The 26,554-nt window shown below is 37.8% G+C and overlaps 1 protein-coding gene across 2 annotated transcripts in view; it reads right to left on the bottom strand.

The window, feature by feature from the left end:
- GLRA3 (glycine receptor alpha 3) overlaps nt 1–26,554 on the bottom strand; it is a gene marked incomplete at both ends in the record, with an annotated part of 167,588 nt that overhangs the window by 16,373 nt on the left and 124,661 nt on the right. For both annotated transcript variants that reach the window (XM_079707061.1, XM_079707060.1), the window contains 3 exons: nt 1,757–1,900; nt 18,854–19,068; nt 21,144–21,281. In XM_079707061.1, the coding sequence (XP_079563187.1) occupies nt 1,757–1,900; nt 18,854–19,068; nt 21,144–21,281 (497 nt within the window). The remainder of the gene's footprint in view (nt 1–1,756; nt 1,901–18,853; nt 19,069–21,143; nt 21,282–26,554) is intronic.

Genomic DNA, 26,554 nt, shown 5'->3' with positions numbered 1-26,554 from the left:
AAATGTCTGAGCTCTCAGACCTCCCTTTGGACACCACATGTGAACGACTTCCCATTTCTGGTGTTTGCAGCACGTGGCTGATCCATACCACATGTAGGAAGGAGAAGAAAGGTAGAGAAATGAAAAATAAATGTAAAAAAGTGAACCAAAATTAGAGGGGGAAATGTGTTGCTTTACTTCTGATTCATGTTAGAAGGAAAAAATAGTCTTAATCAGTCATTAATGGGAAAAAAAACGACAACAGCTTCACCCTGTGATACAGAATGCTTTGTTCTGTTACAGTGCTTCAGCCTGGGCCAGGTATCATATGAAAGAGAGGAGCAAATAGGCAGTAAGGGAGGGAGAGAGAAGGAGGAAAGAGAGAGGGGGAGGGGTGGGCAGAGTGAGAGAAGTATAAGGAAACCAGCAGACTTGGAGAGGTGGGGGGCAGGAGATAAAGAAAAGTTAATCTCTCCATGAAAATATATGTTAATGTATGAATGACGGGCTTTAATATTTATAAACATTTGATCAAATGCAAGCCCTGGCACTGTTTCTTCTGTCCACCGTGTTACCGAGAGTATTGCAATGCTGAAATTCCTTCCATGCTACAGTGAATTGGGGTATTTATTGGAGCAGGTGATGATTCTGGGGAGTCAGTTAGACATGATTGGATAAGTTACTGCCTTAGAATATGTTTAATACTGAGTAGGCTTAGCACTGGGAGATCATGGCTTATAGCTTCTTAAAACAATTTATAAAATATATAAATCACAGTCAGTCATTCAGAAACCATAAGAAATTCCTTAAAAAATTAAACCCTTAAAAATGCACACTACATATAAACCAGACTATTAATTTTAAGAATTGAGAATGTTTTGACTTAAATATTTCAGTATTTTGGATTCTGGCCACAATTTCTCCTGTAATATACAACTTTGATATTTCTCTATTGATTAAGAGACCATTTGCTTTCAAAATGTCAGCTGGCACATTCACATTAAAAGTAAACTCAAAGATATGCTGGTTGATAGAGACTCTCCCTTGCAGAAAAGGAAAGGGGTTCATTGAAATTATGTAAATATAAAGAGAGATGACATTACAAGTCTTAACAGAGGGGAGCAACGCCATCCTGTACTTACAAATCCAATTAGGAGATTACTTCTACAATTTCATGTGGTCTCCCAATGATGCTCTAAATAAAATTTCTTCTGGGTTTGACTTATCAAGTGATAGCAAGGCAAAAATACACCTTATTGTGTTTCGAATGGGGATTCAGAAGAAATGTCTTAAAAACATAAAAGTATACATAAAAAGGAGACCACAGAGTTTTACATCAACATCATAGTATTAATAAATAGGTGATATTTGATGGAAACAATTAAAGGAATTAGTTCAAAAAAAGGTACAACTTTAATAGCTGTATTTGTTGACTTATGTCAAGTAAAACCATCAGAAACACTGCAACCTTGCAAATAAGAAATGATAGATTTTGTTAGTGGAAACAAAAACTGGTGTCGTTCCAGGACGTACATTAGAAAGAAGTTGATAAAACTCTCATGTCACCAGATCTGCTGTGTAAAGTATAGTTCGATGTTACCATTTTCTCCCTGAGGCTATTTTTGACAATGTAAGTTTCAGCTGGACAAAACCAAAGGGACATCCTTTCATTTAGTCCCCGTCCCCATTTCCTCTCTGTACCTCCCTATTAAATATGCCAAATTCACTTTCCAGGGAGAATTGTATCCCAGAGAACTTAATGCATTTAATCGCCTACCCTATTCTTTCTCTTTCGTCGAAATCTCAGAAGTTCTTTATGTTGTCTCGATACAAAATTGACAGCTGCATATTCCAATAGTGCTGAAAACACGAAAAGGAGACACACTGCCATCCAAATGTCAATAGCTTTGACATACGAAACCTAGCCGGGAAAGAAACAGCGAGAAAATTGACTTGTTACTTCCATTGAGCACAAGAATGGCCATCTGAATTATACCATTTATATACCAGCTTGGAAAAAAAAAAAAAAGCAATGAAGTAACATTTCTTTTTTTTTTTACTTAAAACGTTTTTTTTACTTAAAATTTTTTCAGAAATTAATTCTGCAAGTTTTATGTTTTAGTCATACATTAAAATGTGTATTTTTTCCTAATAAGTTTTTTCAAATGAAGCGCTAGACCAAATGTATGATGAAAGAAAATAAGACGAAATGTAATTTTACCTTCAGGGTAGAATAGTATCATGCTTGGTAAGTGTGCAGTAACATTGAAATATACCTTTAGGGTAGCAGAATGCTTGAAAAAGTATGAAGTAATACTGAAACATAGATAATGCTGTTGAACTTGTAGCTCCTTATTTTCTTCATTAAAAAAGTTTTTTATTTTGAAATAATTTTAACCCTACAGACACTTTGCAAGAACAGTAAAAAGAACTCCCACGTTCTGCAGTTGTTAACATTAAGTTACATTTCTCTCCCTCCCTCCCTCCTTCTCTCCCTCTCTCGCTCCCATCTCCAACTTTATACGCTTTTCTGCCTGAATTATTTGAGTGTAATACGCAGACATGATGCCCTGAAACTTATGTGTTTTTTCTAAAAAAAAAAAAAGGACACTCTCCTACATACACCCAGTTAACCCTTCATGTCTCAAGTTAAACTTCACCCAAATCCGGTTCAGAATCCCAGGAAACCTGTGCTTACCTGAACACATTGCATTGTAATTGCTTGTTTCTTGTTCTCTTTCTGTTTAGAGTGTGAAGTCTCTGAGGACAGATGGCATTTGTTTTGTTCTCCACCACAGTGCTGTTTGACCCATGTGTGCATATTTGCTGAGTGAATGGGCAATAAATGAAGGTGTAAAATGTCAAAACACGGGGAAAAGTGAGCCACGGGTGATGATTCATATGGAAATTCACTTTCTGGAGTGACACTCTGGTAATACCTTGGAATTAATTGATTTTTTTTTCAAAAGAGGTGTCAATTTACACCACATCCAATGATGTCAACTTACATGTGAAATATGCCAACAAAGGGACCCTCTGTATCTCCTCCTGCATCTTTTTTTTTCTAACACCTTTATTGGAGTATAATTGCTTTACATTGTTGTGTTAGTTGCTGCTATATAACAAAGTGAATCAGCTATACATGTACCTATATCCCCATATCCCCTCCCTCTTGTGTCTTCCTCCCACCCTCCCTATCCCACCCCTCTAGGTGGTCACAAAGCATAAGCTGATCTCCCTGTGCTATGCAGGTGCTTCCCACTAGCTATCTATTTTACATTTGGTAGTGTATATATGTCCATGCCATTCTCTCACTTCGTTCCAGCTTACCCTTCCCCCTCCCCGTGTTAGGTCGATTCTCTATGTCTGTGTCTTTATGCCTGTCCTGCCCCTAGGTTCTTCAGAACCACTTTTGTTTTTCAGATTCCATATATATGTTTTAGCATAGGGTATTTGTTTTTCTCTTTCTGACTTACTTCACTCTGTATGACAGATTCTAGGTCCATCCACCTCACTACAAATAACTCAATTTCATTTCTTTTTATGACTGAGTAATATTCCATTGTATATATGGGCCACATCTTCTTTATCCATTCATCTGTCAATGGACACTTAACTTGCTTCCATGTCCTGACTATTGTAAATAGAGCTGCAATGAACATTGTGGTACATGACTCTTTTTGAATTATGGTTTTCTCAGGGTATATGCCCAGAAGTGGGATTTCTGGGTCATACAGTAGGTCTATTTTTACTTTTTTTAGGAACCTCCATACTGTTCTCCACAGTGGCTGTATCAATTTACATTCCCACCAACAAGGCGAGAGGGTTCCCTTTTCTCCACACCCTCTCCAGCATTTATTGTTTGTGGATTTTTTAATGATGTCCATTCTCACCAGTGTGAGGTGTTACCTCATTGTAGTTTTGATTTGCATTTCTCTAATGATTAGTGATGTTGAGCATCCTTTCATGTGTTTGTTGGCAGTCTGTACATCTTCTTTGGAGAAATGTCTATTTAGGTCTTCTGCCCAGTTTTGGATTGGGTTGTTTGTTTTTTTGATATTGAGCTGCAATGAGCTGCTTGTATATTTTGCAGATTAATTCTTTGTCAGTTGCTTTGTTGGCAAATATTTTCTCCCATTCTGAGGATTGTCTTTTCATCTTGTTTATGGATTCCTTTGCTGTGCAAAAGCTTTTAAGTTTCATTAGGTCCCATTTGTTTATTTTCATTTTTATTTCCATTTCTCTAGGAGGAGGGTCAAAAAGGATCTTGCTGTGATTTATGTCATAGAGTGTTCTGCCTATATTTTGCTCTAAGAGTTTTATAGTGTCCGGCCTTACATTTAGGTCTTTAATCCATTTTGAGTTTACTTTTGTGTATAGTGTTGGCAGTGTTCTAATTTCATTCTTTTACGTGTAGCTGTCCAATTTTCCCAGCACCACTTATTGAAGAGGCTGTCTTTTCTCCACTGTATATTCTTGCCTCCTTTGTCAAAGATATGGTGACCATATGTGCGTGGGTTTATCTCTGGGCTTTCTATCCTGTTCCATTGATCTGTATTTCTGTTTTTGTGCCAGTACAATAGTGTCTTGATTACTCCAGCTTTGTACTATAGTCTGAAGCCAGGGAGCCTGATTCCTCCAGCTCCATTTTTCTTTCTCAAGATTGCTTTGCGTTTTCGGGATCTTTTGTATTTCCATACAAATTGTGAAATTTTTTGTTCTAGTTCTGTGAAAAATGCCATTGGTAGTTTGATAGGGATTGTACTGAATCTGTAGCTTGCTTGGGTTACTACTTGGGTTACTAGTCATTTTCACAATGTTGATTCTTCCAATCCAAGAACATAGTATATCTCTCCTTCTGTTTGTATCATCTTTAATTTCTTTAATCAGTGTCTTATAGTTTTCTGCATACAGGTATTTTGTCTCCTTAGGTAGGTTTATTCCTAGGCATTTTATTCTTTTTGTTACAATGGTAAATGGAAGTGTTTCCTTAATTTCTCTTTCAGATTTTTCATAGGAATGCAAGAGATTTCTGTGCATTAATTTTGTATCCTGCTACTTTACCAATTTCATTGATTAGCTCTAGTATTTTTCTGGTAGCATCTTTAGGATTCTCTGTGTATAGTATCATATCATCTGCATACAGTGCCAGTTTTACTTCTTCTTTTCTGATTTGGATTCCTTTTATTTCTTTTTCTTCTCTGATTGCTGTGGTTAAAACTTCCAAAACTATGTTGAATAATAGTGATGAGAGTGGGCAACTTTGTCTTGTTCCTGATTTTAGTGGAAATGGTTTCAGTTTTTCACCATTGAGAATGATGTTGGCTGTGGGTTTGTCATATATGGCCTCTATTATGTTGAGGTAAGTTCCCTCTATGCCTACTTTCTGGAGAGCTTTTATCATAAATGGGTGTTGAATTTTGTCAAAAGCTTTTTCTGCATCTATTGAGTTGATCATATGGTTTTTATTCTTCAATTTGTTAATATGATGTATCACATTGATTGATTTGCATATATTGAAGAATCCTTGCATCCCTGGGATAAACCCCACTTCATCATGGTGTATGATTCTTTTAATGTGCTGCTGTATTCTGTTTGCTAGTATTTTGTTGAGGATTTTTGCATCTACGTTCATCAGTGATATTGGCGTGTAGTTTTCTTTTTTTGTAACATCTTTGTCTGGTTTTGGAATTAGGGTAATGGTGGCCTCATAGAATGAGTTTGGTAGTGTTCCTCCCTCTGCTATATTTTGGAAGAGTTTGAGAAGGATAGGTGTTAGCTCTTCTCTAAATGTTTGATAGAATTCGCCTGTGAAGCCATCTGGTGCTGGGCTTTTGTTTGTTGGAAGATTTTTAATCACAGTTTCAATTTCAGTGCTTGTGATTGGTCTGTGTATATTTTCTATTTCATCCTGGTTCAGTCTTAGAAGGTTGTGCTTTTCTATGAATTTGTCCATTTTGGATATCTTTACTATCATTACTTTGAATTCTTTTTCAGGTAGACTGCCTATTTCCTCTTCATTTCTTTGGTCTGGTGGGTTTTCACCTTGCTCTTTCATCTGCTCCATATTTCTCTGACTTCTAATTTTCCTTGCCTTACTGTGTTTGGGGCCTCCTTTTCGCAGGCTGCAGGTTCGTAGTTCCCGTTGTTTTTGGTGTCTGCCCCCAGTAGGTAAGGTTTGTTCAGTGGGTGTAGGCTTCCTGGCAGAGGGGACTGGTGCCTGTGTTCTGGTGGATGAGGCTGGATCTTGTCTTTCTCTTGGGCAGGACTGTGTCCGGTGGTGTGTTTGGGGTGTCTGTTAACTCAGTATGATTTTAGGCAGCCTCTCTGCTAATGGGTGGGGTTGTGTTCCTGTCTTACTGGTTGTTTGGCATAGGGTGTCCATCACTGTAGCTTGCTGGTTGTTGAGTGGAGCTGGGTCTTAGCGTTGAGACGGAGACCTCTCGCTGATTGATAATACATGGGGCCAGGAGGTCTCTGGTGGACCAATGTCCTGCACTCGGCTCTCCCACCTTAGAGGCTCAGGCCTGACACCCGGCCAGATCATGAAGACCTTGGCAGCCACATGGCTGGCATGACTTCGGAATTTGAGAAGCTGGCCTGCAGTGGCTGTCCTTCTGCGCTGCACATTAGAATCACCTGCTTCTTCCTTGTTTTGCCCCAAAGGCAGTGTTCCACAGAGAAGAAGATTAGCCTTGAAAATAGTCACAGCTCTGTGATGGTTTTTTTTCCTCTTTGTGCTTAGTCATGTTTCACTTGCTCACAGGGGGCCACACGCAGAGGCCTTGCACCCGGCTCTTCTGACCGGAGTTACTAGTGCGGAATGGCTGCTGCCAACAGCTCAGCTCAGGAGGGCCATGTCAGTCCTCCTGCATCTTAAGTGTGACTTCTACTGATCAGAATGACCTCTACTGAGCAAAGAGATGTATGCCTTCAATTTATTCTAGTGCTGTGCTGAGTGTCCAGCTGTTTGTAAAGTGTAGATTTAAATCTCATGAGCTCTGCAATTATATCAGAAATGTCTGGCTGCCCTCAAATACATACAGTTCTGGAAGATATAATACAGCTTTCAAAGGCACAGTCTCAAGCTACACCCTTCCTGGAAGAATATAACTCATAGAGTGTGTGTGCATTTTTTAACAACCTGGATCTATAATAACATGACCAAAGATATTAAATCAGATATTTAACTTCCAAATGAACCCGATGACTGTTTTCAATGACAACAGACCTATGCAAACATCATCTGTGCAGCCAGCCTTCTGCTGCCTGTGATCTGTACCTGAGCGTTGAGCCTGAAAAGTCTGTTTTCCTCATCCTCTCCTGACTCCCATCACCAACTTCAACTCTCTTCCTCCTCCATCGTCGCTGCCCCTCCGTGGACAGCAAGCACAGGCCCTGGGAAGTTTGGAACTCTAGCGCTAGTAACTTCAAAATAAAGCAGCAGTTCCTACGCCAACACGTTCACGATGTATTCACAACACACGACACACTCCCTCTGTGACTCAGAATATCACCTTCTGTCCACCCGCTGTCACCTCTGTCCTTTGAGGCAGTCTCACTCTAAACCAGCCCATCCCTCTGGACCACCTTGCTGAAGTCCCATCGTCCACCGCGCTGTTGGAACCCTGACTCTATTTTAAGCAACCATCTCTCCTCAGTGTGACTCCTTGGACCTATGAATATGAGAAAATGAAACCTGAATACTTGCTAATTAGATGCACCAGGCAGGAAGACTGTTCTCTTGGAAACCAATCCAAAGCCACGTGTGGAAGACCACCTCCTTCTCAAAGAACGCTCACCCTGTGGCTCCTTGACCCACATTCTCCGGGTTTTTTCCCTCCACCCCACCCGACTTGGCTCCGCGGGCCTTTCCTCCCCTTCCTGAGATCCTCAGAGACATGGCCTGTGCCCCTTCTATTCTCACACTGACACTTCTCACTTCTAGTCCTTACCTGTTTCCATGGATTCAGTCCCTCCTCTGTGCTCAGGGCCTGCAAATCTCCATTTCCTGACTGAACCCCTCTCTAACCACGTTCTTACCTGACAGTAAATTTTGGATGGCACATGCACCTCAGACTTAATCTGACTTAAAAAGAAGCTATGAATCTCTACCAGACTCAGCCAAAGGAACAGCAAACACACACAACGGCCTCTTCCTCCTGGTGAAAAGGCGGCATGCTGTTCGTGGTTGCTCACCTCCAAATCTAGGATCCTCTCATATCAAAGACCCAAGCCTGGGAATCCTACCTTTTTGCTATTTCTCAAATGTATCATTTTCTGTCCTCTCCTACTGCCATCGCATTGATCTCCACCACAATAACCTGTTTCGCAGTTTCTCCTAGTGCTGAAGTTACAGAGATGAGGACGACGGACAAGATACATCTTTAATTGAACCTACATTCAAGTGGGGGAAAACATACAGTAAAAAATAATCACATAAATAAAGATAATTTAAGAGAATTGCAAGAATGAAACTGCAATAGGGTAATGGGAAGAGAAGGACAGTACGAGGGGGGCTGTATTAGTTGGGGATGATCTGCAAAGGCCTCTCTGCAGATCTGACAGTTACCATCTCAGGCCACTTTCTTACTGGCTTACTGTGCTCTACTTTCCTTCCTTCAGTTCTGGGCACCTGAAAGCGATTGACAAGCTCCATCCTGACTCAGCAGCTTTGAGCTCCTTGCTAACTTCTGTCTGGAACATTCCTTCCTTTGTGTAACTGCTGGTTAATCCTTCAGGTCTCAGCTTAAAAACGACATTCTCAGGGAAGCCTTCTACAAATGCCCAGAACCGTACAGCCCCTTCCTGCCCTCCTACCTCTGCTTTGCTCCTAGAACCCTTGTCTCAGGTCACTCATCACAGTTGTAACGATGTTTATCCATGGGTAGTTCTTATAAGGTGACTGCTGGGTAGCATCATTTAAATGTCCCCCCTTCAGATAATGACTCTGTTCCACAATCCCTAAGGGCTATTTTCCAAAAACTTGGTTAGGAGGGTTCAAAAATGAGTATGTTCTTGAGGATTTCAAGGTGAAAGGTCTATATTGATATTTTAGCAAACTATGTGTTAATAGCAAACAACAAATAATCCATCTTATTATTGACCTGGCCCCACTGTACCAACATTATCCATTTATGTATCTTTCTCCTTTTAGGCTAATATATCTTGTGAGCTAAGACGAGGGCCAGATCTTATTTGCCTTTGTATTTCTAGGACCCAACACAGTGCTCGTCATACTATGGGCTCTCAGATAATATTCAACTGATTGAAGCATGTGAAGTGACTTGCCATCATTGGCCATTTATTATTACAGAAATAATTACAACTAACATGCCAAGAATGTTCTTAGTAGTGTCCATAAAACTACTGAGTATTCTTAGTAGTAACACTTTTAATCCCCACAATGGTTGAGGAAACTATTCCCATTTCAAAGATGAGGAGACTGAGACATGTAAAACAACTTGTCACATAGCTACTGCTATAGACTGGATGTGTCCCTTCAAAGTCCCAGTGTTGAAATATAACCCCCAAAGTGACGGTATTAGGAGGTTGGAGCTTTGAGGAGTGACTAGGTCCTGAGGGTGGAGCCCTCATGAATAGGATCAGGACCCTTAGAAAAAGGACCTCAGAGAGCTCCCTTGCCCCTTCCACCATGAAAGAACGCAGCTAGTAGATCACCAGCTATGAACCAGGAAGCAGGCCGTCACCAGACACTGGATCTGCCAGTACCTTGATCTTGAACTTCCCAGCCTCCAGAACTGTGAGAAATAAGTTTCTGTTGTCTATAAACCAGCCCTTCTATGGTATTTTGTTATAGCAGCCTGAACAGACTAAGGCAGCTACCAAGCTGCAAAGCTAGGATCTGAAGACAGCTAATCTGGCTAAAGAGCCATAAACTCAACTACTATTGTATCAATATATCACCTGGTTATTAGGCTGCTTCTATTGAAGCTACCGCCGTAAGTTAACAACTGTGAACACACTAAATAGAAATAACTCTCTGTATCTTAATATTCCAGCCTCTTCAACTTTTATCTGAGAGTTAAGAGTGAAGTCAGTACATAAAATACATGCTGTAAGGTCCTGTATGTTTGCTGGTTCTGATCCTAAAATCTAGCAATCAGCTTCCTCAAAGACAATGTAGAAAAGGAGTTATGAGCACGTAATTACCGCATAAAAACAAAATAGTTGCTCTGCAGAAGCAAAACTAGATCAGGGAAACATTTTATCCTCAGAAATACAATGAAAGTCTCTGCAGCAACATTCTCACATTAATTATAATGAAGTGTTTTTATGAGCCGGGAGACCATTGACTACTTGCTATGTGATAATCTGGGACCAGATTAGCTTGATAAATTACCATTTGAATGTGCAGAGCTGGTTTACTGCAAGGCTTTATCTTTTTCATTCTAAAAAATAAGTTTTAGGGGGGCTTCCCTGGTGGCGCAGTGGTTGAGAGTCCGCCTGCCAATGCAGGGGACACGGGTTTGAGCCCTGGTCCGGGAAGATCCCACATGCCGCAGAGCAACTAAGACCGTGCACCACAACTACTGAGCCTGCGCTCTAGAGCCCACAAGCCACAACTACTGAAGCCCGCACGCCTAGAGCCCGTGCTCCGCAACAAGAGAAGCCACCGCAATGAGAAGTCCGTGCACCGCAACGAAGAGTAGCCCCCACTCGCCTCAACTAGAGAAAGCCCGCGAGCAGCAACGAAGACCCAATGCAGCCAAAAATAAATAATTTTTTTAAAAAATAAGTTTTATAATGTAGGGAAAGGAATATAAGCATCATAGGTTCTGTAGACTTTTTTCCAGAAGAAAGATTTTTTTTTTTCCAGAAAAATCTGCATTTATCCTACTTTGCAATGTTATCATTAGAAAACAGAGAAAGTCTGCTTCTGGTGTCCTGAATATGTGTATATTGGATTTTATCATGATTAATTATCCTGGTTATAAAGATTGGAATCCAGTGCCCTTGGCCCTGGGAAGCAGTCGTGTTCAGGGAACTTGCCTAAGCATGAACTTCTTTACAAGGAAGTGGGCTTCAAGCTGTAAGGAGCTTTAGTAAGTAAGGAGGATTCAAGCTGCGATTTGATAACAGTAACAAACAGCCCCCAGATCTCACTGGCTTGAAACAGCAAAGGTCACTCTATGTCTACTTGGAGTTGAATGGTGACTCAGGACAAGTGTTGTCATTGTCATCCTCACCATGACCTCAGCTCATGGGGTGGTCACCATCTGGATCACTGGTGGTGACCACAGCAGAGGAAGACCAGGGCACAGATGGGTCTCACATTTGGTTACAAACACCCTGAGCTAGAAGTGGCACAGATCACTGTGCTCAAACTCGTTAGCCAGAACTGTTTACAGTCAGTCCGACAATAAGAGACCTGGCAGGTACAACCTCATCCTGTGCCTGGAAGGGAGAGAAAGCCAGGAGGAGGGACAGAGGGAGTGGGGGTGGGAAAGGATCTACTCTTTGTGCTTCTGGGACAAAAACAAGGATCCCTACAAGCCCAGGACTGAGGACAAGTGTGGATTATGATCTGATCACTGTGACATCTTGAAGAGAGAAGAAAAGCAGCTTTGTTAAAGGGCAAAACTCACTGCTTTATAGAAAGAAGCTGTTAATTAATGAGAGCATGACAAAGAAAAAGAAACCTCTCCTGATCTTCATCCCCAAATTTGTTCAAACCATGTCAGGTCAGAGTTCAGTAAAATCAGTTGTGAATAGGACAGGTAATAGATTATTTAGATTATAAAGATAGGCAGGCTGCAAGGCAAATTTGGGCATGAGAATGGGTTTGCTTGTACCGCACAGGATCTCAGAAAAGAAAAAGACTGTGCTTCCAAGTATGGACTGCACCTCACCAGTTACTACTCATTCCATGTCTTATTAGTTTCACCAGACCCGACTTTGTTCACTTATTTGGGCATACGTCCTCTGAAGTCATTTGATTTTGTGCTCTCTGATTCAGGAATGGATGGCTTGCATGTATCTCAGGCAATTCTTCATAAATCAATTTAATTTTATGCCAGTTTAAGGTAAGATAATTGACTAGCAACAATTTTAGATTATATTCCTTTAGAAGGTCATTGGGTGAACGATATTGTAAGTATGGCACCATATGCTATAGTTGAGAGGCTTGTCAAGATACATACCTTTATCTTACTCCACACAGAGATGGTCAAAAGGATTGCCTTAGGACAAATACTGCCCTAAACTATAGCTGGTAGATGACAATGCACTAATGGGTAAATATTTATTAGATTATAACCCAGACTACTAAATTATAGTAAATTACACTGACTAAATTATGAGTTATAACCCAGACTACTATTAATCAAGAATGTTTAGAAATAGAAATGTACAATGCATTTATAAGCAGCACAGCTTTGAAGAAGAAATTGATTAAATGAGAACCTGGAGTTTGAACCTCCAAATCTCATGCAAACCAACATGTAGGCACTCTACATGGTTAATATCCCAGGAGAGTGAGTAATTTGTCAATTCTTTTCTCAATCCAAAGTTGCTTTTTATTTGAGAAGGAGGTATAACAAAACATCACAGTGTATTGCTTTTGATTAGCTAAAACAGCCCTTTGAATTGGGTAATTTATTCTCCATTGGTGATAATCAATCCTGGTGAATTCTCCCAGTCCTCAAAATTGTCAAATAAACTGTGATGAGTAATTCTGGCTGTGGAATGGGCAAGCAGCTCAATGCCTTTTCTCTGAGTTATGCTGAAAAATTTCCTGCTTGTGTCATGGCTTTTTTCCTAGGGTCTTTCAGGTCACATTGACTATTTACCTTTGGATTTGTCAAATCCAAACTGTAGTACACTTAATCCTTCATTTCCTCCTAGTGTAAAAGCTGTATAAGAATTTTGCATTTTTTAATGCTTATAGGAAATATTATATTAGTTTCAAAATTATTTTGAGCTTCATTTAAGACTTAAAGCCAGAGAGATAAAGGAATAAGAACAAAGGAAAACAACAACCAATGTTTTAAAAACTGGTGCTAAAGTAAAATGAAGCTGATATTGAAAAGGCAAACGAGGTGTCTGCAGGACTGTTTTCTTGGAACACTAGGTAGTGGATCACACAGAGTTTTGTGAGCTTTGCCATTTATCATCCTGGAGGGCAACTCACAACCGCAGAATCCTACTGATCTCATATTCATACTGATTATGATTAGTAAATGATTGATGCTTTGAACACAATATTTATTTGCCACATAAAGTTTTTTAAGAGATGAAATGTAACAGAGAATCATAATAGCAGAACTGCATTATTTCCAAAGTGATGAACTTGATCAATCCATCCAGTCATCAGTTAAGAAAAATGCAATTAAAAAGGCTAAGGTATCTTGAAAGGTCACCCCGTTGTCTCTGACTTTTGCTTCAGTTATAGGAGCTTTACCATTGTCTTTTCTATAGGACATGATTCTTGTGTTTTAACACTTAAATGAATCTGTAAAATCTAGATGTCACTGGAAATGCTTTTTAGGTGCATGCTGTTAGTTACTGGCATTTCTTAATACAATATGTTATCTTTTTTTGACCTACTCAAGGAAAGTTGAATTATATTTGTGATTTCTCTCTTCCTTGTATTTTTGCACTGGAGGTTTTGTATTTCTATAAGATCATCTTTATTATACCCATATACCCTCCCATTCCCTTTTTTTCCAAGATCTGAGACTTTCATTTATAACTTCAAACAGGAATCAGGAAGACAGATAAAACCTGTAAGGTGTTTCCAACACTGACTTTGGGACCAAATTCTTTATTCCCGTGGCAAAGGGCGAGTTTTACATCCAATTTTATCTGTCAGGAGGTTCATGGTATGATTCTAGGATTTATATGAATATGGTAAAGGGCGTTTAAGACATTAAATAGGTAAAATTGTCTCGAAGTTGCATATACACCTTTTGTTTTTAACTTCATTTGATGTCAAAGCCACTGTATTATGTCATTTCAAAATTTTTTAAACTTTAGCATTTGATCATATACTTTCTCCAAATTGTGCCATCACATTTAAGAATCCATGCAGTGGCTCTGTCTCTATGTCAGCTACAGAGGACATACTTGATAATTATTAAATTCAGCTTAATGAGACCTAGTAAGCCTATTAATTGTAGGTACTAAGATCAAATGTAGAACCAGAGATGTCTATCAATTTCTATTCTTATTATAGGATCCACCTATGTTTAGGAATTATCTATTTACTGGAGACAGAAAAAAATACTAATAAAATTGAATAATATTCATATGCATTATATCTTTTGATTTTAAAAGAAATTTTTTATGATTCTTACATAAATGATTTTTCATTTTCTTGTGCCTTTTTTCTTTTTCTCTCTTTTCCCTAAGTGAATATAATATGGAAGAAAATTATTAACATATTCACTGAAAAGTCTTTAAATTATTACATCAAATATTGTATCATAAAGTTAAATATACTTATTAACTATTTTGTCTCATTAATGAATTAAAAATGAGCCCACTTGCATCATATTTGTACTGAACTTGATTGAAGTAATTTTAGTTAACTATACTTTGAATAGACATTAGAATCTTTTATTCAATTGGTGAGGATCAAAACATTATTTACAGTAATAGTTATCAATAGGAAAACCTGATTACTATGCAACCCCGTCGCCCCATTTAACTACAGCTGACATTTACAATTTACTCTCCTTTAAAACTGCAGGGTATTTTTTTTTTGAGAAGAATGAGAGCTAATTAGAAAAGAACACAGTAGTGAATACAAATACTTCATTTTCCTTCCCATCCTGTCTTTTCAGTGTAATGTCATGTAGACCTTTGTGTGCCCACACAATCATGGCATCCAAATATAAATATAGCTGTTAGATTTATATGTTCTAACAGCTGTAATCACTTCTATAGTTGGTGTCTTTATGAAGAATAAAAACTTAATATCAGTGCTTTGTGACCATCTAGAGGGGTGGGATAGGGACGGTGGGAGGGAGACGCAAGAGGCAGGAGATATGGGGATATATGTATACGTATAGATGATTCACTTCGTTATACAGCAGAAACTAACACACCATTGTAAAGCAATTACACAACAATAAAGATGTTAGAAAAAAAACAATGTGAAAGCTATTGTTATGTTTTCTAAGAACCAATGTTTTTATTATACTGTATGGTAGATACATGGCAATATTTAAATTCTTTTTCATTAAGTTGGTGATTCTCAGGGGAATATATGATTCTACATAAGTAAAGAGTAATTCAATTGAGTTTTTACATTCTTTTTGAGAGAGATGAAAAAATGGCATATTCTTCCTTTTCAAGTTAACTATGGAGTAAAGTTTAAAAGCTCACACTGTCTTTAAATATCTGCATGACATTTACTCAACAGACCCATATCATGTACTGATTTAGGCTCTGAGGATAAAAATATGTAAAAGATAGTTTGTCCTCTCAAAAAGCTACTCCTGGTGGGTTTCACAAACAAACTGAATGGGGAAAAATATTGCTGTATACCCAGATCTTCCCAGAGTTCCCTAAAGCAATTCTTTCTAGAATCATAGTTTACAAATTAAAATGATATTTTGTCCCTCCTATGATTTCCTCTATTCCTACCCATCCCTATACTTAATAAAAAATATAATTCCCTCAGTGCCAAGATCTTAACTGTGTATTAGTGTAAATCAAATATATACTCAAAAATAGTTCAGTGACTAATACTATCCTCTCTTTGACCCCTGACTAAAATCTAATTCTCCCAAGGAGGATTGCTTTTCACATCTAAAACAAAAACCCACAAAATGTTGGGAATCTCAACGAGTTTGGGAGAAAAGTTTTGTGGTGAGTGGGTCTAGCTTTTAACTGAGCTGTCTAACCTATTCTGCATGTGGGGGAGAGATGGCCCTAGAAGAGGAAAGGAGAGAAGGGACTTTGTATATGCAGGTCCATTTCCAACTGGAGGAGGAGGGCCAACCACAAATATATCTTCTTTCCCCCTCTTTCTGGACTTTCTTTTACTCTGAGAAGAACCATCTCTGGTCTGTTTCCCTATGCATCTGTAGTTTACTCCTTGAAGTCTGAGGCTTGGGTGTCCTTTCTGATGATTCCATGTGACCGTCATAAACATCTCAAACTTAACATGTTCAATCATAGAACTCTTACCTCCCCCAACCTTCCCCATGAGTAACTATTACCACTACTTGCCCAGTTACTCAGCCTAAGGCTACCCTTGACTCCCACCTTTCCCTTACTCTTCAAAGTCCAGTTCATAAGCAAACCCTGTCTATTTCATCTCTATTTGAGATTTTCTCCAAAAAAAATCTACCTCTTTCTAAATCCATCTGCTACTCTCCGTCTCTGCAACTACCAATCTAGCCAGACCATCCTCTGCTCTGAGCTATAGTTTTCTTGGAAGTATCTCTGCTCCCATTTTTACCTCTTCCTATTAAGATTCTTCCAAACGCCATCCAAAATAAACTTAATCCTTACCAACTTCTAAAAAACTCTCCATGATATGGCTCTATGATCACTGCCATTTTTTCTCACTCACTCTCCTGAAAATACGCAATGTTAGGGAGTGTTCCTAAGTTTTGCAACTTTGAAAAAATGCTGGCTGCGGGATGCATTGTCACCCTCTTCTGGCCACCTAATGCAGGCACTGTGGAAATGTCAGATTGCTCCAAGTTCCAAGAAATGAATCACAGGAGTCTTCTTGCTGTGGGCTATTACATGCCTGATTCATGACACCGCAGAAGCCAGTGCAACAGGAAATATCAGCGAGGAATCTCAGGTCTGTAGTTCACAAGGCGTTGGCTCAAGTATATTCTCTGAGATTTTCTACTTTGGGTCTTACTTGACCAACTTCCAAGCCCCTTCTTATCTAGAGGAGATGCATTGGCAGAGAGCCTGGACAGAACACTAAGCGGTTATCATAAATTAGTGATTTATTGTTTCTTCCTCCTGTGTCTGATAATCCCCTATTGTTTTCCTGAATTTAATTTTGTTTTCCTCCTTCCCGGATGAGAATGGTGGATGTTTCCATGGCAAGATTTTCAGGCATCTGAGGGTTCTTTTGTGAGGTTGAGAATAGCAGATCTTAAGGTACGTGGTTTCAGGCTCCTATTCCTAAATGCAAGTGTGAGCCCTCGCCCCTTGCCTTTCCAAATCGCAGAATCAAGATTGCATTTTTCAAGAGAATTCTACTCTTTTGAATGATCTCATCCAATAGTATAATTCTTGTTTATTCTGGGACTTCAGCATCTGTCATCCTGAATTCTAATGTACATAACTTCTGTACATAACTCATTCCTTAACTATCACAAAGCCTAAGATGATATAATCACCAACTCTTAAGATATCTGTTTGCTAATCAGTTCTTTAAATCTGTTATCATATTTCCAGTGTCTCTATGATCTGAGAGATGGAGAGGTTTTGTATATATCTATGTGTGTATTTGAGCTAATGATTGAAAATTTATTCCTTCCCTGAGATCACGGTGAAATTAATGCCTTTAAAAAAAACTTCTTGAGAAAAACTATGAAGTCATCTCAGACCTTTCCTTAAAAAAAAAAAACAAAAAAAACTTCCTGTCTCTGTTCCGTTTTTTTAATTTATTTCTGTTTCCTCCACCCAAACCTTCATGCTCTCCCAATTCTGCCTTCATCTCTGTATCCAGATGCCTTTTTGCTCTGCCTCACAGAAACTGTAATTTCCTTAAATGAATCACTAAGTGCCCCACTATCTGGGTAACAACTTATGGAAGGAATGAGCTTTCATTTCTGTTTAGCTCATGGAGAAAAAAATCGATGAGTAAACTGGCAATTTCATTTACAAATTGACTATGGAACTTCAACTATTACTCAGAGCCCTTGAGACATTTATCTGCATATAAAAAAGCACTTAATCTTATAAACAGATTTACAATTTTCATTTGGACGATATTTTATAAAACACTAGTTGATATAGATCATTTTGAAAATACAATTATGTGTTAATAAAAGTAAACCTTATTTTGAAAGACAACAATTAAATCTTAGCAAGGCACGGTGAGCATTGTTAAATATCAAGCTCTTCCGATAGTAAGTACATTTTTAGTGATAAAATATCCTGCCATCAACTTTTATTTATTTAGACATTTTAATTGAATAAATTGAGCCAGAGAATGCAATTCATAGTAAGGGGTAAGGAAGCCATGACAGAAGATTTATAATTTACTTGGCATGGCAGGGAGATAGCATCAAATGTACCAGGAAAGTGAATATGATTTTATTACATTAACGTACATCATTGTAATGAAAAGAATAGTGAAGCTTGTTGGAGGTCAGACAGGATTACTTAATTTAGACAGTAGAAATTTCTTTCTTAGAAATTTTTTCATTTAGAAAAAGAAAATAATTTTCTATTGCTATGTTGCTAAATGCATAAAAAGGTATTCCTATGTTTTATTTCAGCACATCTTTAAAAAACACAAAGCATATTTTATAATAAAGTGTTGACTGTCACATGTAATTTATTGAATATTGTACTGACCGTGGAAAACAGAATGGTTGTCTAGGTACAGAAGGCTTGTGAGTGTATCATTGTTTACCCTCCTGATCACGTGGCTGACGGGAACTGTAGCTGCCACTGCCCAGCATCATGAGAGCAGATACCACACATCACTGGCCCAGCAAAAGATCAAAATTCAAAACTCGAAGTGCGGTTTCTACTGAATGCCTATCACTTTCACACCATATAAAAGTCAAACAAATCATTAAGTCGAACCATGGTAAATCAGGGACCAACTGTAAATACTACTGAAAAAGATCTGGCCAAAATGGATAATGATATATATACATATTAGTGCAAATATGAGTGTGTGCCCATTTAGCACACTTACCTTTGGTAAGGAAGCTCGTGATCCTGAACTCTGTGTAGTCATAGTCAGCACGGTGGTTATGCCCAAGGCTACCCTGGCTGGAGCAGCATCCATATTGATCCAGAATGAAACCCAGGAGAGAATAACAATCAGGAGACTGGGAATGTACATCTGGATCAGATAGTAGCCCATTTGTCGTTCAAGATGGAATCGCACTTCTATACATGTAAACTTTCCTAATTGGTTGTGAAATAAATGCAGTAATTGGTAAAAAATAGGTCTTTGTTATTGCAGCAAATGTCACAATTTTGTTTTCATCATAATTTTGCCCTACACCTTTCTGTATAATTGTACAATTATAATGAAATTATATAACTATTATTTTCATATAATTATAAAGTTATAATGAAATGGGATCCCAAATCATATATGCAAATTGTTTTCTGAAAAATAGATTTCTTATTTTTCTGTTAGCACCTAGAAGCAATGTAATAGAACAGTGTACTATTTCAGGAAATAATATATAATCTTATTACTTCACATTTGATTAGCACTTCATACTTGCAAAGTACTAAAATGTCTATTATTTCACTTGATTCGTGTCTGCTTTTATACCTTCTTTTAAACACTGTACCTTGAGGTTCTAGCCAGGGTAATTAGGCAAACAATTAAATAAAAGGCATTTAGACTGAAAAGAAAGCAGTAAAACTATCTCTATAAGTAGAAGTCATTACCTTGTATTTAGAAAATCCTAAAGAATTCACTAAAAATCTACTTGAGCTGAAGAGTTCAGCAAGGTTACAGGATACACTATCAGTATACAAAAAACAATTGTGTTTCTGTACACTAGCAATGGAAAATCCAAAAATTAAATTGAGAAAACAATTCCATTTACAAGAACCAAATAAAATAAAATATTTAGAAATAAATTTAACAAAAAAGTGTAAAACTTCTACACCAAAAATTACAAAATACAGTTGAACAAAATTAAAGAAGATCAAAATAAATAGAAAGTCATTTTGTAGTCATTAATCAGAAGAGTTAATATGGTTAAGATTGCAATACTTCCCATATTGGTCTACAAATTTATTGCAATTTCTATCAAAATCCCAACTGGCTTTTATGCAGAAATTGACAGGCTGATCTTAAAATTAGTATGAAAATGCAAGGAACCTACAATAGCCAAAATAGCCTTGAGGGAAAAAAAGAACAAATTTGGTGAACTCACACTTCCCAATTTCAAGACTTGCTACAAATCTACAATAATCACAAAGTATGGTACTGTCATAAGTAAAGATATACAGATTAATGGAATAGAATTGAAAGTCAAGAACTGATCATTTATGGTCAATTGACTTCAGACAAAGGACTAAGACTATTCAACAGGGAAAGCATGGTCTCTTTAACAAATGGTACAGGGAGAACTTTGCTTTTTGGAACTTTTTGGAATTTTTTTCCCAATATGTTCAATCCCCAGTTGGTTGAATCTTTGAATGCGAGCCCATGGATATGGAGGGCTGACTATATAGTGAAAGGTCAGGTCACAATTCTGGAAATGTTGAGCCCAAGAAAAATCATAGTTACTATAAGGAAATAATAAGAGCAGCCACAGATGCTAGTGGGAGGCCACGCGCTCGCCACTTTGGAGTGATGCCTCAACTGTGGGCAGTTTAAGGGAACTTGTAGATTAGGCAATTAGAAGAGATATTATGGAAATAGCCAGTTCCAGTTGTGAGAGAAGTGAACAAATAACATGAATGTACAAGTCTTACAGTCCTTGATGTTGATGACTGTATCTGATATTTTTTCTCAAAGGTAAAAGGCTACTGTGTCAATGTGAGTAGTAGGTGCTTAGTAACAATATCTTGAAATGCATGACATTGTGGCTAAACTAAAAATTTAGGCAAGTGAAGCCTTAAAAAAAAAGCGACCTCTTTCATTTTTTAAGCAAACACAATGTTTACAGCTACAGGACAGTTAAAAAGTACATTTTATCGCTCACATAGAAATTAAAGGAACTTTTTTGGAAACATCATTACTATGTACCTATAGGCATTTCACAAAAAAAGAAATTAGTTAAATATAATTGAACACCAGGCATTTCTTGTGTTCCATACAAACCAATTATATAACAAGATGTGATGAGTCAAAGCTTCCATAAGTTTCAAAGACATCCATTCTCTGCTCTATGACTATAAAAAAAATTCAGCTATAAATTGTTAAAATAATTAACCTAGCGCTATAATTAAGAAACATCTGAATATCATAAAACCACAAGTCATAAGTGTAATGAAGAACACTCAACTCCTACCTGTGTTGTAATGTTTAGTGCAGTATCGTAAATCTTTCTCTTCTTTCAACAGAAACTGGGGCAAAGTGAGTCCTTCTGCCACTTGTACAGGTGCCTCATCTTGCCATTCAAAAATGAGATCATTCATTGTGTACCCAACTAGGCAGAACATAATAAAAATATTTAGAGCGAAAAGGGCATGCAAAGGAGTGAAATTTAAAATAATCACTTGTAGTGTTCCCATAGGATGGGAACACCAAACCGTGTCACCTTAACTCTATTGATTGAGCTACGCACGGCACAATTCCAGTCTACTGAAGTCTCTTCATACAGAATATTTTTCAAATAATGTAAGAAAATGTAGTAGGCTAATAAGTATGGCATGGCATGTAGGAACCTTAAAGAATAGGCATATACATTCTTGCCTTGGGATGGGCAGCTACTACATTAACTCAGCAATTAATTTTGGTTCCACTGCATTGGATCTCTCCTCACCTTTTCTCAAATTATTCAGGACCCTTTCAACAAAAACTGAAATCGTCACGGGTTAGGAAATGATCTAAACTATAACATCCATGGCGGGAACGAACCAGAGCTGATACCTTTCTTGGTTTACTCATTAACTATTTCAGTTTATGGCATCTGCTTCTATGTCCCGAGTCCCAAAATGGACAAAAGGATATTTTAGATAGAAATGTCTGCTGTTCAGGGAAAATCGGTATACAAAGAAAATCCACGTTTGTGGAGGGATAAAATCTTGCACATAGCATGAGTGAATTCTGACTAGAATTCACGAATATATTTTGTAATAAGCCAGCGTCTTTTAGCAAATTAAAATGTCATCTGTCTATAGGAGTGGTATCTAAGGAAAGCAGAATTTGATCTTTTTCTTCCCTCTGAATGAGAGGCTGTTGAAAGGTTCACTTGAAGGCCGTTGCAGAGAAGGAGTCAAAGGGAACGTCACCTGCGGGGAAGATTGCAGGTGGTCAGAGTTCACAGCTGCCCTGGAGGTAGGAGGAGAGGAAGCACAGTCTGGCCTCTGAACTAAGGCAAGGGGCCAGATAAAGGAAGCAGAAGCTCTAGGTGCATGAAGCAAGCGGCAAACAAGGGAAAGTGTCCCAAACAAATTCTCTGGTAGCTAATGTTGTCGACAAGGGGCTGTGTGCATGATTGGAAACAGCTGGGGCGGGCCAGGTTAGGCTGAGCAGGGCGAGGTGTCTGGAAGGGAACTGATCACCTTTCTTCCTCCCACAATACCTGGAAGACATCTCTGAAAGAGCTGAATCTGATCCAGCTGTGGTGATAGTGACTGGAGCCAGATGCCCAGCCCACCCTCCTGACCCGTGGGCACACCTCACGACATCCACTCCACTGGCTACGGGGGAAGGTGGCTTTAGCAGCAGCAGCATCCGTATGATGGCTCATTACGGAAGCAAGCGCTATTTGGTAGAGGTTGTAAAGTCCTCTAGACTGAAGGGGACATGCATGAATTCTGGTTACAGGACAGATAAGAAGACCTGCAGGACTGTCCTCTAGACTATTGGACTTAGCACAGCAAGGACTTATGTTTGACTTGCTTGCACTGGAATACATTTCATTGAACCCTGCAATTAATGATTTGGTGGCTAATAATAGAAGGCTTTCATTTTATTTGTAAGCCTTTTGGTATATCCACTGTCTATACCATTTTACCTAAAGAGGAAATAGATGCACATTTCTCAAGGATAAAAAGTAAAATAGGCACTGATTCTTATTTACTTCCAGGTAAGACAGGTACCCTATTCTTCCATATGTGCAATCCCTGAAGACAAAAATATGTGAGATATTTCCCAATTTAGACAGATAAATGGAGAAATGAACTGCAACCCTGTTTTGTTTTCATGTTGTAAGTTTTTCTTAGGGTTTTCTGTGAAAAGAAAGTAGCTCTCTGAAATTCCCTCAAAGACAAGGCTTAGTCAGTCTCTGATGCAATTTATAGACAGCATACTCAGCTTGCTCTTGTGTCAAATAATCACGCACACTAAGTGATTTAGGCATGGGCATATCCTAATCAAGCTATGCTATTTCCTTAAGGTCCATAAAATATTTAAGTTTGAAACCAGAAGGAAAATAGTGAAACGACAATTTTAGGCAGTAATGCTTTTATTCTAAGTAACTAAGTGGATGTTCAAGGAAATTAACTAAATGGTAATTTTGCCTCAATAAGCCTTCAAACATAACTTTAAAAAAAATCAGTACTTTTCTACACAGTTCACAGTATTTTAGCATCCTTATGCTTTTGGTTGGCAGAACTTTATACAATTCTGAGAATTGCCAAGGTGAAGAGACTGGCTAATGAGATTGAGGCTGTGAGCTGAATGGCCTTGTACCATAATGAGTTCCAAAACAAGGAATACTTCATTGAAGGAACAAAAGCATTAACCCTACCTTCAGCCAACAATCTCATAGGGTAGCTGCAGGGAAACGTGTAAACAAATGACTCAATGCAAGCAAACACTTGTTTCTTCAAGTATTTATTCAGCATAGACCATATGTAAGGCATCCTACTGGGTTTCAGGGGATGTGAGGTGCTATTACCAGGTAGAAAATAAGTGGCACGGGAGAGGTTCAAAGTGCTATGTATGTGCTTTCAGAAGAGGGATCTATAATAGCCATTTAAGCCTCATTTGAGTTGCACCTTGAAGAAAGGCAAGACCAGCATATAAAGAATGTGAGAGACAGTGAGGCACTCAGGCAAAGGAAATAGTATAATTGTTTGAAATAAACCACAAACTCCCAAGGTTTATAATAGGAATAGCAATAACTTTATCTAGAGCCAGTTTGCATGAAGAAGCATATGGAATGAAAAGATGAATTAATGTAAGATTATGTAAAATTTACACTCCAGGTTGCAAAGTTTGATTTTTTAAAATTCCCTGTGGGCAATGATAAACAATTGAAATCTTTTGAGCAGGGGAGTAACATGACAAAAATTGTGCTTTAGAAACATTACTCTAGGAGAATCTTCTCATGGGATTCACAAAATCCAAACTGCTTTCATATTCATAAGACATTATCTGCCTTTTTCATTGTGTTGACATTGGTCCAGATGGTGAAAACACAGTAAGTAAAACTTCTAGTGCTTTAGAATAAAAGTGGTGGCTGCAAACTGTGCTAGTGGTTATTGTATTCTTTACTGCCGTATCTTGCAGTATAAACAATGCCATTTTATTTAAGAATGTCCTCAATCCTTGATGAAACAATAACAATTATAATCTTAGTAAATTTTGACCCTTATATAAATGTCCTTTTAATATTCTGTGTATCAAAATGGGAAGTACGGATAAAGCACTTCAGCTGCACGTTGTAACACGACGGTTCTTCTAAGGGAAAGCACTGGTGTGATTGATTTGCAAGTAAGCCAGCTGGTTTTGCTTGAAACACCATTTTTACTTGAAAAAAAAATGACTGGCAAACTGCGGTTATTACGATTAGGTATATGGCCAATCATTTTCTTGAAAATAAAGGAAGTGAGTGAACCTATCGTGTTGAGGGAAACAACTGACAGTATTTGTTGTCAATGGTGGATTTTGAGCTTTCTATTTAACATTAAATTTTGGAAAAATTATTTTCCCAATACTTAAAGATTTTTTGATGAGCTCAGTGGTGATATTAACAGATGTGACTTTTCAATATTGTATAATGTCATGTGTCAATGTTTGGAATATCTGAATAACTCATTAAGCTAATGTTTTCCAAATGATCAAAGCATGATGTTAAAAATCATGCATAGGCAAAAGATCCATTTAACGTTCAAGACACAAACAGATTTTAATTTACAAGAGCATGAAGAGTTCACTGAAAAATATACAGTGAAGTGATTTAGTTATATATTCATATTTTTTTCAGATTACTTTGCTGTACTTTACTATACACCTGAAACTACCACCATATTGTAAATCAATTATACTTCAACAACAAAAAAAGAAGAGTTCATTGCTATGGTTTCCAATCTCACATTGCAACCAAGATTTAAGAAACTACCACCTTCAGAAACTAAGGGGTTTTTCCCCCCATATTACAGAATTTCCTTCTTTTTAAAGGCTGAATAGTACCCCACTGTATGTATATATTACATTTTTTGTCCATTCGTCTGTCAATGGACATATAGCTTGTTCCCACATCTTGGCTACTGTGAACAGTGCTACAATGAACACAGTAGTGCTAGTATTTCTTCAAGATCCTCGTTTCAATTCTTGTGATAAATACCCAGAAGTAGGATTACTGGATCACATGGTAGTCTTATTTTTAGTTTTTGTGGCACCATGGATGAAGCTCAAGGATATTGTGCCGAGTGAAATAAGCCAGTCACAGAAAGACACATACAGCATGACTTCACCTGTATGAGGCATCTTAAATTATCAGATTCATAGAATTAAAGAATGGAATGGTGACTGTCAGGGGCTGAGGGATGGGGAAATGAGAATACTCAACAAGCATAAAGTTTTAGTCAAACAAGATGAATAAGCTCTAGAGATCAGCTGTATCACATCATACCTACAGTCAACAATAATGTACTGTACGCCTAAAAATCTGTTAAGAAGGTAGATCTCATGCTAAGTGTTTTGAACACAATAAAATAAATTAAATTTTAAAAGGTTTATTTGCATTCTTGAGAAGGTAAAGAAAAAATTTTCATTCTTCCTCAATGGTTCTTCAGGAATATAAGGTAGAGGTAATACTTCAGTAGATCATTTTGTCAAAATTGGAAATTAATTAAATATATAGTTAAGGGAAAACAAGAAGTTAAAGAACTTTTCAAAGTTTCAAGTCTAAGTCACTGACAAGTAGCTATGCCACAGTCTTTGCTTACATGTCATGTCAGTAGAGTAACCTTCCCTGACCACCTTACAAAATACTTTTCTTCCAATGAGTCTACATTACCCTTTCCTGCTTATTTTTTTCCTTTGAACTACTCTTTACCTGCCATGGTATATAGTCATCAAGTTTTTATTTTGTTTATTTTTTATCTAGCATCCTGGAATTTAAACTTTATAAAAGCAGAGATTATTCTATTTTAGTCACTGATATATTTTTCCAGTACCTAAAATAGTATGTAACATGTACGAGGAGGTTGACTGTTTGAATTAGAAAGAGATAAAGGGAAAGGAGGAAGATGTGCTTGTGTGTTTGTATCTGATGGGTTTACTTGGGGGTACACTGATTTTAAGATGCTAGCAGGAGATGCAGGTGCTGCTAACAAGTTTGAACATTGATTTATATGTTGAAAATTGTTGAAATCACAGACCTATACATTGAAAGTGAGATCAGGATTGTAGTTATAAGTTTGAGAGTCACCTATCTAAGGATGATATTAAAATTGTAGACTATCTGAAATTATCAAGGGAGATAATATATAAAGGAAAAAAAGCTATAGGAAGGATCAGAGAATT

Source organism: Hyperoodon ampullatus (assembly GCF_949752795.1).
Source record: "Hyperoodon ampullatus genome assembly, chromosome: 6".
NCBI lineage: Eukaryota > Metazoa > Chordata > Mammalia > Artiodactyla > Ziphiidae > Hyperoodon > Hyperoodon ampullatus.
The sequence above is the reverse complement of the archived record's forward strand: the minus strand, read 5'-3'. Positions and strand labels throughout refer to the sequence as shown.